Source organism: Pseudophryne corroboree, chromosome 2, assembly GCF_028390025.1.
Source record: "Pseudophryne corroboree isolate aPseCor3 chromosome 2, aPseCor3.hap2, whole genome shotgun sequence".
NCBI lineage: Eukaryota > Metazoa > Chordata > Amphibia > Anura > Myobatrachidae > Pseudophryne > Pseudophryne corroboree.
In genome coordinates this window covers 50,026,184-50,041,212 of record NC_086445.1, presented here as the reverse complement: position 1 = coordinate 50,041,212, position 15,029 = coordinate 50,026,184, and the positions used below count along the sequence as shown (strand labels likewise).

General features: G+C 47.5%; 1 protein-coding gene across 2 annotated transcripts in view; it reads right to left on the bottom strand.

Moving 5' to 3' along the window:
* Positions 1–8,845: 8,845 nt before the first annotated feature.
* The window catches only part of ACER3 (alkaline ceramidase 3), a 98,105-nt gene continuing 91,921 nt past the window's right edge, over positions 8,846–15,029 (bottom strand). For both annotated transcript variants that reach the window (XM_063951268.1, XM_063951267.1), the window contains exons 7-11: positions 14,933–14,991; positions 14,555–14,656; positions 13,429–13,533; positions 12,815–12,860; positions 8,846–9,701 (exon numbers count right to left, since the gene is read on the bottom strand). In XM_063951268.1, the coding sequence (XP_063807338.1) occupies positions 9,648–9,701; positions 12,815–12,860; positions 13,429–13,533; positions 14,555–14,656; positions 14,933–14,991 (366 nt within the window). In that variant the 3' untranslated portion in view covers positions 8,846–9,647. The remainder of the gene's footprint in view (positions 9,702–12,814; positions 12,861–13,428; positions 13,534–14,554; positions 14,657–14,932; positions 14,992–15,029) is intronic.

Below are 15,029 nucleotides of genomic sequence, written 5' to 3'. Positions count from 1 at the left end.
GGGCAGCCGCCCAAGAAGAGCCCACCTTCCTTGTGGAATGGGCTTTCACTGATTTTGGATGCGGCAATCCTGCCGCAGAATGAGATTGCTGAATCGTGTTACAGATCCAGCGCGCAATAGTTTGCTTTAAAGCAGGAGCACCCAGCTTGTTGGGTGCATGCAGGATAAACAGCGAGTCAGTTTTCCTGACTCCAGCCGTCCTGGCTACATAGATTTTCAAAGCCCTGACTACATCTAGTAACTTGGAGTCCTCCAAGTCCCGAGTAGCCGCAGGCACCACAATAGGTTGGTTCAAATGAAACGCTGATACCACCTTAAGGAGAAATTGGGGACGGGTCCTCAATTCTGCCCTGTCCATATGGAAGATCAGATAAGGGCTTTTACAAGACAAAGCCGCCAATTCTGACACACGCCTAGCCGAAGCTAAGGCCAATAGCATGACCACTTTCCACGTGAGATATTTTAGCTCCACGGTCTTAAGTGGCTGAAACCAGTGGGATTTCAGGAAACCCAACACAACGTTAAGATCCCAAGGTGCCACTGGAGGCACAAAAGGGGGCTGAATATGCAGCACTCCCTTAACAAACGTCTGAACTTCAGGCAGTGACGCCAGTTCTTTTTGAAAGAAAATAGATAGGATCCATAAAGGTCCAGATTTCGGCCCTAATTTTAGGCCCATAGTCACTCCTGACTGTAGGAAGTGCAGGAATCGACCCAGCTGGAATTCCTCTGTAGGGGCCTTCCTGGCCTCACACCAAGCAACATATTTTCGCCATATACGGTGATAATGTTGTGCTGTCACGTCTTTCCTAGCCTTTATCAGCGTAGGAATCACTTCATCTGGAATGCCCTTTTCCGTTAGGATCCGGCGTTCAACCGCCATGCCGTCAAACGCAGCCGCGGTAAGTCTTGGAACAGACAGGGCCCCTGCTGTAACAGGTCCTGTCTGAGAGGCAGAGGCCATGGGTCCTCTGAGATCATTTATTGTAGTTCTGGGTACCAAGTTCTTCTTGGCCAATCCGGAACGATGAGTATAGTTCTTACTCCTCTCTTTCTTATTTTCCTCAGTACCTTGGGTATGAGAGGAAGAGGAGGGAACACATAAACCGACTGGTACACCCACGGTGTCACTAGTGTGTCCACAGCTATCGCCTGAGGGTCCCTTGACCTGGCGCAATATTTTTTTAGCTTTTTGTTGAGGCGGGACGCCATCATGTCCACCTGTGGCCGTTCCCAACGGTTTACAATCTGCGTGAAGACTTCTGGATGAAGTCCCCACTCTCCCGGGTGTAGGTCGTGCCTGCTGAGGAAGTCTGCTTCCCAGTTGTCCACTCCCGGAATGAACACTGCTGACAGTGCTAGCACGTGATTTTCCGCCCATCGGAGAATCCTTGTGGCTTCTGCCATCGCCATCCTGCTTCTTGTGCCGCCCTGTCGGTTTACATGGGCGACCGCCGTGATGTTGTCTGATTGAATCAGCACTGGTTGGTTCTGAAGCAGGGGCTCTGCTTGACTCAGGGCGTTGTAAATGGCCCTTAGTTCCAGTATATTTATGTGTAGTGAAGTCTCCTGACTTGACCACAGTCCCTGGAAGTTCCTTCCCTGAGTGACTGCCCCCCATCCTCGGAGGCTTGCATCCGTGGTCACCAGGACCCAGTCCTGTATGCCGAATCTGCGGCCCTCGAGAAGATGAGCACTCTGCAGCCACCACAGCAGAGACACCCTGGCCCTTGGGGACAGGGTGATCAACCGATGCATCTGAAGATGCGTTCCAGACCATTTGTCTAACAGATCCCACTGAAAGATCCTTGCATGGAACCTGCCGAAGGGAATTGCTTCGTAAGAAGCCACCATCTTTCCCAGGACTCGCGTGCAGTGATGCACCGACACCTGTTTTGGTTTCAGGAGGTCCCTGACCAGCGATGACAATTCCTGGGCCTTCTCCACCGGGAGAAACACCTTCTTCTGTTCTGTGTCCAGAATCATGCCCAGGAAGAGCAGACGCGTCGCAGGAATCAGCTGCGACTTTGGGATATTCAGAATCCAGCCGTGCTGTAGCAACACTTCCCGAGAAAGTGCTATGCTGACTAACAACTGCTCTCTGGACCTCGCCTTTATAAGGAGATCGTCGAAGTACAGGATAATTATAACTCCCTTCTTCCGAAGGAGTATCATCATTTCGGCCATTACCTTGGTAAATATTCTCGGTGCCGTGGACAGACCAAACGGCAACGTCTGGAATTGGTAATGACAATCCTGTACCACAAACCTGAGGTACTCTTGGTGAGGTGGGTAAACGGGGACATGCAAGTAAGCATCCTTGATGTCCAGCGACACCATAAAATCCCCCTCTTCCAGGCTTGCGATAACCGCCCTGAGCGATTCCATTTTGAACTTGAACTTCTTTATATAAGTGTTCAAGGATTTTAAATTTAGAATGGGTCTCACCGAACCGTCTGGTTTCGGTACCACAAACATTGTGGAATAGTAACCCCGTCCCTGTTGAAGGAGGGGAACCTTGATTATCACCTGCTGGAGGTACAGCTTGTGAATTGCCGCCAGTACTACCTCCCTTTCCCTGGGAGCAGCTGGCAAGGCTGATTTGAGGTAACGGCGAGGGGGAGTCGCCTCGAACTCCAGCTTGTATCCCTGAGATACAATTTGAACAGCCCAGAGATCCACTTGTGAGCGAACCCACTGGTTGCTGAAGTTTCGGAGACGCGCCCCCACCGCACCCGGCTCCGCCTGTGGAGCCCCAGCGTCATGCGGTGGACTTAGAGGAAGCGGGGGAGGATTTTTGTTCCTGGGAACTGGCTGCCTGGTGCAGCTTCTTTCCTCTACCCCTGCCTCTGGGCAGAAAGGATGCGCCTCTGATCCGCTTGCCTTTCTGAGGCCGAAAGGACTGTACATGATAATACGGTGCTTTCTTAGGCTGTGAGGGAACCCGAGGTAAAAAAAAGTTGACTTCCCGGCTGTTGCCGTGGATACGAGGTCCGAGAGACCGTTCCCAAACAATTCCTCACCCTTATAAGGCAAAACCTCCATGTGTCTTTTAGAATCAGCATCACCTGTCCACTGCCGAGTCCATAATACTCTCCTGGCAGAAATGGACATTGCATTAATTCTAGATGCCAGCAGGCAAATGTCCCTCTGTGCATCCCGCATATATAAGACGACGTCTTTTATATGTTCTATGGTTAGCAAAATAGTATCCCTGTCGAGGGAATCAATGTTGTCTGACAGGGTATCAGACCATGCGGCTGCAGCACTACACATCCATGCTGAAGCAATAGCAGGTCTCAGTATAGTACCTGAGTGTGTATACACAGACTTCAGGATAGCTTCCTGCTTTCTATCCACAGGCTCCTTTAAGGCGGCCGTATCCTGAGACGGCAGTACCACCTTTTTTGATAAGCGTGTGAGCGCTTTGTCCACCCTAGGGGATGTTTCCCAACGTAACCTATCCGTTGGCGGGAAAGGGTACGACATCAGTAACCTCTTAGAAATCACTAGTTTCTTATCGGGGGAACTCCACGCTTCCTCACACAATTCATTTAATTCATCGGATGGGGGAAAAGTCACTGGCCGCTTTTTCTCCCCAAACATAAAATACCTTTCTTGGTAGTAACCGGGTTAATATCAGAAATGTGCAATAAATTTTTCATTGCAGTAATCATGCATCGGATGGCTTTAGTAGACTGTGCATTTGTCTCATCCTCATCTACACTGGAGTCAGACTCCGTGTCGACATCTGTGTCTATCATCTGAGCTAGCGGGCGTTTATGAGCCCCTGATGGCCTCTGAGACGCCTGGGCAGGCGCGGGTTGAGATCCCGGCTGTCCCAAGGCTGCTGCGTCATCGAACCTTTTATGTAAGGAGTTGACACTGTCTGTTAAGACCTTCCACATATCCATCCAATCCGGTGTCGGCCCCGTCGGGGGCGACACCACACTTATCTGCCCTTGCTCCGCCTCCACGTAACCCTCCTCATCAAACATGTCGACACAGCCGTACCGACACACCGCACACACACAGGGAATGCTCTGACTGAGGACAGGACCCCACAAAGTCCTTTGGGGAGACAGAGAGAGCGTATGCCAGCACACACCACAGCGCTATATAACAGGGATTTTCACTATAATGAGTGATTTTTCCAAATAGCTGCTTAATATATATTATTTGCGCCTAAATTTATGTGCCCCCCCTCTCTTTTTTTACCCTTCTTGTATCAGGAATACTGCAGGGGAGAGCCTGGGGAGCTGCTTCCAGCGGAACTGTGAAGGAAAAATGGCGCTGGTGTGCTGAGGAAGAAGGCCCCGCCCCCTCAGCGGCGGGCTTCTCCCTGCAGTTTCTGACTGAAAAATGGCGGGGGTTTTACACATATACAGTCACAGACTGTATTATGTGTATTTTTATGCCAAAAGGTATTTTATTGCTGCCCAGGGCGCCCCCCCCCCCCAGCGCCCTGCACCCTACAGTGACCGGAGTGTGTGGTGTGCAGTGGGAGCAATGGCGCACAGCTGCAGTGCTGTGCGCTACCTTAATGAAGACCGGAGTCTTCTGCCGCCGATTTCATCTCCTTCTCTTCTGTCTTCTGGCTCTGCAAGGGGGATGGCGGCGCGGCTCCGGGAACAGACGATCGAGGTCAGGCCCCGTGTTCAAACCCTCTGGAGCTAAATGGTGTCCAGTAGCCTAAGAAGCACAAGCTAGCTGCACGCAGGTAGGTTTGCTTCTCTCCCCTCAGTCCCATGTAGCAGTGAGTCTGTTGCCAGCAGATCTCACTGAAAATAAAAAACCTAACAAATACTTTCTTTTCTAGCAAGCTCAGGAGAGCCCACTAGGTGCATCCAGCTCTGGCCGGGCACAGATTCTAACTGAGGTCTGGAGGAGGGGCATAGAGGGAGGAGCCAGTGCACACCAGATAGTACCTAATCTTTCTTTTAGAGTGCCCAGTCTCCTGCGGAGCCCGTCTATTCCCCATGGTCCTTACAGAGTTCCCAGCATCTACTAGGACGTCAGAGAAAATAGGATTTTGGTTACCTACTGGTAAATCCTTTTCTCATAATCCATAGAGGATGCTGGGCGCCCGCCCAGCGCTTCGTTTTCCTGCAAATGTTATTTGGTTCAGTACCACTTCATTTTAGTTAAGTACTGCATTGTTACTTGGTAAGTAATGTTTCAGCAGTTGCTGAATGTTCAAGCTACGTTGGCTTGGCATGCCTTGTATGTGTGAGCTGGTATGAATCTCACCACTATCTGTGTATAATCCTTCTCTCGAAGATGTTTGTCTCCTCGGGCACAGTTTATGGACTGAGTCTGGTAGAAGGGGCATAGAGGGAGAAGCCAGCCCACACTCTCAAACTCTTAAAGTGCCAATGGCTCTTGGTGGACCCGTCTATACCCCATGGTACTAATGTGGACCCCAGCATCCTCTACGGAACACGAGAAAGCTCTCAGTGCAATGATTAAATTAGTTACTACTGAGGGTCCTGCTGATTACATGTGCATAGGAAACTGGATACACAAATACAATCAGTAAAAATAGGATTTTGGTTACTTACTGGTAAATTATTTTCTCGTGTTCCGTAGAGGATGCTGGGGTCCACATTAGTACCATGGGGTATAGACGGGTCCACCAAGAGCCATTGGCACTTTAAGAGTTTGAGAGTGTGGGCTGGCTTCTCCCTCTATGCCCCTCCTACCAGACTCCGTCCATAAACTGTGGTGTATTGTTACCGAAATTAAAACTGCAAGTTCCTTTAGTCTCTACTGTCATAGATTGTAAGGGAGAAAGTAATAAGCTCTCAGTGCAATGATTAAATTAGTTACTACTGAGGGTCCTGCTGATTACATGTGCATAGGAAACTGGATACACAAATACAATCAGTAAAAATAGGATTTTGGTTACTTACTGGTAAATTCTTTATTACTTTCTCCCTTACAATCTATGACAGTAGAGACTAAAGGAACTTGCAGTTTTAATTTCGGTAACAATACACCACAAATAAGATAAAAATGCTGAAATCATAATTTCATCGCTTCTAAAACAGACAACAGTCAGAAGTCTGTACCAAAAATGATGTTATATATGTGGCAAATGGGTATGGTACTACATGTCGACATCCAGAATGCGGACATATGGCACGTCGACATAACAATTCTACTGTTATAGGCATACTTTTCTATTTTCGAAAACTAGTTTCAGGGACATTTTAATTGGTAGTAGAATGGGCCGCACTTAGCACGGTTAGTCGTTGAGGGGGCATGCCATGTTCTGGACAAGGGGTGTGTGTAGCGCCACCTATGGACATAGCTATTGCCACTCAGGAGTGTGTTGTGCAACTTCACGTAGCCTTCACGCTGGGCAATACATAATTGTGATTGGCTGGAGAGCCTTAGAGGGCCATGCAGACTGAGCTACACTGTATATCTTTTCCACGACATACATATATGGTTTCCTTTATTAGGTGATAAATGTATAAGGTGACTGTTTATGATGGCGCTGACGGTAGCTAGCTCAGAGTTGCAGCACTGGGGAACTGACTGGGTAGCAGACACTTTAAAATACACTGTGGCCATTCTGTCCCATCTGCCTCCCCACCTGTGGGTAACCATGCTGACAGCACGGGGTTAGAGAGACAGCGCCCGATACATGCTGCTGCAGGCATTTCTTACATACAATTACAGCTAACGCAGGGGGATCAACGCAGAGTTCACTGGCAGTGGAGAATCCAGGGGATTTTATCCATTCCAGAGTAGATACCTGAACTAAGTAACGCAATAGTCTGGGTATGAGACGGATGTAGTGGATTGGCTTAACACGTGGAACAACTGTAATGATTCAGGGTTAGTGTAGTTAATGTTACAAAGGCCACCAGATGGTAACAAGGTACTCAGATGCCACCAGGACTTATGGATGGACAAGGCGACTATAGGAGGCTGGGCAAGAGTAAAATACATGTGCAGAGGAAAGCTCACTGGATTCAAACTTGATTTAGCTGACCAATTCACAGGCTGGGATAAGTAACAAAATGTATGTAAGTGCAACAATGCACAGGATGGTATTAGCAACTAAGTATAGACTGTATATGAATGCAACATTGCACAAGATAGTATTAGCAACCAAACACAAACTGTATGTGAATGCAACAATGCATAGGGTGGTATAAGCAACTAAGTACACACAATGAATAACTTAGCTGTGAGTCCCTTAAGGAACTTGGCAGAGCAAAGCAAGGTACAGATATCTTAAGCTGCAGGAGTCCTCTGGATTCCAGGCAAGGCAAGGGGCTGGAGCTGTCTGAATGGACTTCCAGACTAGGTCTCACAGACAGGAGCTCAGGTGACGCAGGTAATGTACTCAGGATTCTGGCAGGACAGGGTACACAGGATTCAAACAGGACTGGGTATCACAAGTAATATAATAGCACTAACTCCACAGGTTCAAGATACCACCATAGGACAGGGACCGGAACCAGGTACAAACAGGAACAAGAACCTATAAAATCGGCCTCTGGTAAAAGGGCAGGCTGGGTAATAAAGGGGGCCAGCCTCAATCAGGATGGCTGGAAAAGGACAAGCCTCCTGAAACACAGATTAACTGCAGCTGGAAAACCAGACACAAGGTAATGGCCTAATTATCTGACAGGTGAGACTGCACCTAGGCCACACATACAGGCTGCAGTTACACAAACCCGCCAAAGGCGGCCCGCAACAGTACCCCAAACAAGTACATGAGAAAACCAGCTTGTAACAGCAGAGGGAGACTTCAGAGTAAAGCGAGAGTCTCCTGCAGGATGCAGGAGGGTGGCAACTATAGTTATAGGCCTATGCCTAAATGTGTAATGCGGACATCATGACCAATATAGCCAGCTCCACCTCTTTCTATAAAAGTTTATTTGTAGTTTGAGGCACTTGAACTTTGCTTAGTGTTAATTGTTCTTGCGTTCAGGCTGGTTATCTGTTGCAGGTGATCCAACATGCCGCACATTCGTTGGGGTCATTTCCATTAGGAGCAAGATGGTTCCTGCAAGCCGTTGTCGCTGAATTCTACAGAGAGTAGCATTTGAAATTCAGTCCCTAACTCGCATTTCCTTTTCCTACCAAGGTCCCGTTTTGGGTGCACCCCCTCCACCAACCTATCAGGGGGTGAGGTAGGGAAAATCTTTATTTTTAAAGGTGCATTTTACAGGGGTCTGTTTTTATCAAACTTAAGGGGATATTTATCAAAGCTAGGAAAGATATAAAGTGGAGAGCAATAAAGGACGAGCCAATCAGCTCTGAACTGCCATGTTACCGGTTGTTTGAAAAATGACAGTTTGGTAATACTTTATCTTCATCCAAGCTTTGATTAATCTCCTCCTTAATTTCCAGCATGTTCATAAGGTCCCCAATTTTGCAGTGTTCTATAGCCGCATTATAATAATGTTCAACAGCAGCACCAAGTATTTGTAATAATTCACAGTATATTAAAGGGCGTAAGCTGCAATTCTTGATACAAAACCTGATTATACAACAAACAAGGTTTCCCACGCATGATTTATCCGCAATGTGAAGTTCCCCATTCAGTTGGTGGGTGATAACTGCAGGAACATACATTAATGGGTATGTACAATCCTATAATGTTCGAAAGACTTGAACTTGAATAATGCAAGCATGCGAGTTTTTATTAAAACTAGATGATATGCTGCCCTCTAGTGGTAAATGATAACACTACATCTAACTGTACGGTCATCAAGACTGGCCCCCAAAAAACAAAAACCCTTCCAAGAAAACACATGCTCACAAAAAAAAAATTCAGACATTTTTAGATTTAAAAAAAAAACAAACAAAAAAAAACACAACATAAAAGGATAGGCACAAAATTTATTAAGAAAATAAGTTAGGCACTGTTGCTAAGCACACATCGTATGTATCCATCAAAACGTCCCATATTAGGCGAGAACACCTTCAGTTTCTGTTACTTTAATGCCAGGTGAAATAGCCAGTGACCACAGAATGCTATTATCTCAGCGTTACACCCGCAGACGTGAATACATGTGCTGTAATCTCCTTTTCAGAACAAGCCGCACTCGGCACGTCCAACGCACCATAATAACAGTGTATCTGGCCCCCAGTTAAGAAGTTCAAATCAACCTTAATAACCGAACGTCTCTCTGGTGCCCGGTTTCACCTCCACCGAGAACAACCAATGAGATAATAAAGATTGTGCGTTAACGTGCTCAGGAGTGTGTAACACTGCAGGCTATTACACGTGCATTTTTAATATGGCCCAGAGACAAAGCAATGGTATTACAGAACTGCGTAGAGGTCCTATTAAAATAACAAAAAAACTAAAAAGGAGAAAAGATTGGGTGCGCGATACACCAGCAGTAACGCCTCAGAGTTCTGGCGACGACAGACGATTCCATGAAGGGGCAGTGTCCGTCTAGTTGGCAGTACCAGTGCAATGGTTTATAATACCTCTGTATATTAGTGTGCGCCCTACACGCACAGGAACACGGACACAGGTGTACTGTAAATACAGCAATGCTTGTATCTGTAGTCCGTTTTCGCTGCATAGAACGTCGGAGTTAGCGAGTCCCAGTGTTACCGGCTTGTCGGGACCATCGAGGAATGTCTGTGTGTGGTTCTGAGGCCTCAACCTGTCAGCGTTTCTTAGGAGACTCCACTATGATCACCGGCCACATCCCGAAGATGAACTGTGCGGGGAAACACCACAGGGAATTATGTCACACGCTAATACATAAGCCAGACAGTGTTCCTGTACCCCATACCTCATCCCGATTCACTAGTGTGTAACGGTTTTCTATAATCTGCAAAATATAGTGTATATGATTCAAACGCAGCGTTCCAGGTAAATAACTGAAAGTAATACTACACTGACAGCATAAATAAAATGAAAACAACAAACAGCCTAGGCCCCGGATAAAGAGAGATAAAGTAGCAGCCAATCAGCTTCCTAACTGCCAAGTTACAGGCTGTGTTTGAAAAATGACAGTAGGAGCTGGTACTTTATCACTTTTTACGGCTTAATACATTTGGGCCCCACTCACTTCTTCACCCCTCACTATACTTGGGCAGCTAGTCTGCAAACAAAGTCTCGCACAAAGGGGGTCATTCCGACCCGATTACTCGCTGCAGTTTATCGCAGCAATCGGGTCGGAACTGCACATGCTGCCGGCGCATGCCGTCGTTCCCTAGCGATCGCCTCTGCCTGATTGACAGGCAGAGGCGGTTGCTGGGCGGCACGGCGGCGTTTGGCTGCCGTTTTAAGGGCGCGGTCCAGCCAGACCGTGCGGTGGTCGGGCCGCAGCGGCTGCGTGGCGTCACACGCAGCCGCTGCGACCAGGGGCAGCGACGAGCCACACCCGGTCAGCAGCAGGAACTGCGCTGGCCGGGAGTTACTATGCTTTTGTACTTGTGCGGGGGAAGGGCGGACAGACATGCGGGTCGGACTAGTCCTGTGCCGGGCGTCCCCCCGCATGTCTGGGAACATGATCGTAGCTGCACTAAATTTAGCACAGCTACGATCAACTCGGAATGACCCCCAAAGTCTCAAAGTCTTGGCTGCTTCTTGCAGGTATATCCCAGGCCTCAACCTGGCGTGGCTGCCACAGTTACTCACACACTGTCTCATTCTTTTGGTTCTCCCTGCCTCCTGTAGGTATGAACTCCGGCTTCCTAGCCTGCTCACATTCAAGGCTCACTGGCCTGGCTTCTTCTCAGTAACATAAGCTCAGTCACAAGACTTTGGTGGCCTACCCTGTGTCTCCTACAGGTTTAGACACTGGCCTCCTGGACTGAGCTCTTTGACGGCCACTGCAGCCTGACTGGCTTTTACAACCCCACCTGGGCTGGGCAGAGGCAGCAGCTTGCACTCTGCAGCAATACGGTGTGCTCACACCTCCCTTTTCTTCCCTGTGTATTCCCATGGATTCTGCCCCATACAGAATCCATGTATCACTAATGCAATTTACCCTCATACCGCCACAATACATACACACATTGGGGTCTATTCAGTTATTGTCGGAATTTCAGACAAGACGGAAAAACGGCACTTTCCGACTTTTTTAGGTCAAATCTGGATTCGATCTATTCAAGTCCAGAGCTGTTTTTCCGACTCGGATTAGCAGCGGATCTACGTTTTTGTCAGATTTGCGGTGTTTCACACAGGATTTTGGCCCGTTTTTGACAATGCCGATCAGACTTTAAAAAAAAAAAAAATCACATCAGCATTGTCAAAAACCTGTCAGAAATGCCCGCAAATTGAATAGTGAAGTGTCGGATATTGAACAGACCCCACTATATCTATAACATCAGACCATATTTCTCAGACCACAATAAGGGACAAAAAAAAAAAAAAAAAAAACACACAGCCTGCAGTTTATGATCTGAATATGGGGTGTGGTATTGAAAGTCGACAGTAACTAGGTCGACAATGTCTAGGTCGACCACTATTGGTCGACAGTAACTAGGTCGACATGTTCTAGGTCGATAGGTCAAAAGGTCGACATGAGTTTTTAATGTTATTTTGGTGTAGTTTTCTTCGTAGAGTGACTGGGAACCCCAATTAGTGCACCGCGTCCCCTCCTCGCAGGGCATGCTGCCTTCGCTCCGCTACCGCTTCGCTCGGCACAGATTACCGTTCCAATCGTAGTCCACGTGGATCATTAAGTATGAAAAGGTTCAAAAAAAGAAAAAAATTGTGAAAAACTCATGTCGACCTTTTGACCTGTCGACCTAGAACATGTCGACCTAAAGACCCTGTCGACCTAGACACCCTGTCGACCTAGTTACTGTCGACCAATAGTGGTCGACCTAGTTACTGTCGACTTTCAATCCGGATCCCCTGAATATGACCCTAGAGGTGCATACACACAGTGCGATTCTGGCTAAAGGCAGATTTTGACTTTGCGATTTCCCTTGAATGCCCAGGAGCCCAGAACCACTGATATTGACTGTGCACACGGTGTGATTCTGGCTATGTACAATTTTGACTATAATAGAAACTAGATTGTACACAATATAGGGGGTCATTCGGAGTTCATTGCTAGCTGCCAATGTTCGCTGCGTAGCGATCATTTTAAAAAAAAATGCCAAAACTACGCATGCGTAAGGGGCGCAATGCGCACACGCGGCGTACGGGTACAAAGAGCATCGTTGTTTTGCACTGCTTCTAGCGACGATTCCATTCGCACAGCCAATCGCAAGGAGATTGACAGGAAGAGGGCGTTTATGGTTGTCAACTGTCCGTTTTCAAGAAGTGTTTGGAAAAACGCAGGCGTGTCCATGCGTTTGCAGGGCGGGTATCAGACGTCAATTTCGGGACCTTCGTCGCTGCAATCATCGCACAGAATAAGTAACTACAGGGCTGGTCTTGTTTTGCACAAAATGTTTTTGTACTGCTCGGCTGCACAGGCGTTCGCACTCTTGCAAAGCGAAAATACACTCCCCTGTGGGCGGCTACTATGCGTTTGCACGGCTGCTAACAGTAGCTAGCGAGCAACTCGGAATGAGGGCCAATATAGTCAAAATTGCCTTGCCTGCAGAGTCTTTTTCCCAGCGGGAGCGCGCTTCGGTATCGCAAGCTGTGTACACACGGTGCGATATGTGCTAACTTTTCTTACGATTTTGACTATACAGTAAAAATCGCAAGCACACATCGCACCGTGTGTATGCACCTTAAGACACACATGGGGTGCTACCCATCCGGAGGGAGTTCCATTTGTAGCCCTGTTCAATTGGCAAATTACCAATGTTGAATGTTACAGACCTCAAACCCCAGTGTTAGCCGGGGAGCAGAGCTACGTACCTTCACCTTTGGCCGATATCTAAGGTACAGGGTCCGTGTGTATAAACTAAAACAGACACAGAAAACACACAGTCAGGACGGTTCTCTGGCAATGTGAGGGAGATTATCTATACGTCATTGAAATGTACATTACTTCACTATTCACCAGACCTCGGTGTCATACCAGGTTTCATATAAGGGGTTTCAGTTTATTATTTTATTAAATACAAATCTCGCGCAGGAACTCGGAGACAATGATTTGGGTGACTGCTATAAAGAATTAAAAAAACTATAATTTCATGTTTTTCTACTCAGATGGATTTTGCAACCTGGGTGCAACAGAGCTATTCAGAAAATGATGTACACTTAATATTTACCCCCGGATAAAGATTAGTGGATTCCTATAGGTTTCAACTGCGGCCTGACCAGCACATTTAGTGTACTCACACGTTTACCGTTTATATGGAAGAGGAACCCTCGGCGAAGCCCTACGCCAGCTCTCACAAAGCCATCAGCGTAGATGATTAGGGCAACTGACCCTCAATAACAGGCCGTGACAGGGTACTGAGGGACTGGGGTAGGCAGGGGGTTAATCTACGATGCGGGAATGTGACATATCTGTTCAGTGTACTTACCTGAATAATATGTGCAGGTAGGACCCTAATCCGGTCAGTATGTGCCACCAGGCATGAAACTGTGTCACGGCCCCGAGTACCGGGGGCATCTTCTGCCGCAGACCCCTGGACGATACGACATAAAGTTAAGATGTGCCGGTATTTCCAGTGACACTACAGTAATATTACCCGTGACATAATGCAGCTGGCAGGCACTGTGTGTCTATGTAGATACTGGGCATCACAAAGCTCTCACATCGTAGATACCTGGGGCTCTACTAAGGGCGCCAGTAACTATTTCATCAATACAAATTTCATGTACGATGGAGCGTTTAAAAAAAAAACACCCAAAAAGTCCCTTTCTGCTATGTCTCATTGCAGACAGTCCAAAAGATAACGGACATTTATGGAAAAGACGTACAAAGCAAAAGTCATGATACTGGGAATAAGTGACCACGAGATGGGATATAAAAGCAGATTTACTCTTAATTAAAACGCTGCATCTATCACATCACATATGACTGAGGGTGAAATGTATGAGGCTGCGATGTGCAGGCATCGGGGAGATTCCAGAGTCTGCCTGATGTTTTAAAGTGGCAATCATTTAGTGAGGCAAAACCAGGCTTGTTTTGCATTTTAAATGATTGCCCTTTTATAACAGTAGGCAGATTCACCAGGAGCTCACCAATGACTACTGTATCAGCAGACATCGGATCCCTATTTGAAAGTAAATGTGTCACGATTGTAACCTGATTGCTTCTGTCTGACCACCATACTGTACAAACACACTCCCACGCATCCAGCTCAAAAGATGCGCGCGCTCCCCACGCATCCTGGTCAAAAAAAGCGCGCGCTCCCCTCGCATCCCGCTCAAAAGAGATGCGCGCGCGCTCCCCTCGCATCCCGCTCAAAAGATGAGCGCGCGCTCCCCTCGCATCCCGCTCAAAAGATGCTCACCACGCATCCCGCTCAAAAGATGCTCACCACGCATCCCGCTCAAAAGATGCTCACCACGCATCCCGCTCAAAAGATGCACGCGCGCGCGCTCCCCACGCACCCCGCTCAAAAGATGCACCCATGCATCCAGCTCAAAAGATGCACACACGCTCCCCACGCATCCAGATAGAACTCCTAAGCCAAAACGTACCTCCAGGTATCACAGAAAATGTTGTCAACATTCCAGAGTAAAAATCCAATTAAGAAGACCCCTAAGGAGGTGTAAGCAAGACCCCTCAGCCACGGGTACACCCTGTGGGAAAACAGATTGCAAAGCGAGATTTAGTTGGATTAAGAAATGTTACTACTAGTTCAAAATAAGATATAAAAGGCGTCCTGGTTGCCGGCAAGCATTGGAGGGCAGACACTGCGAGGCCTCTACCAACACTCATGAGAATACAGCCTAATAATTCACTATTACCGACTGAAATCACTGAGGCGTGAGGTCATGCCCATAAACAAAATGGTTTCCCCCACTCTGTAAGGAATGGGACAACTGCAAAATGGGTGCCGATGTGATGATACTCACCAGGTAACTATATACACAGATCTGAGCACGAGAAACATAACCAGCAGGCCGTACATAACCTGAGGGTGGAAGAAATGAAAATAAGAATTTACTTACC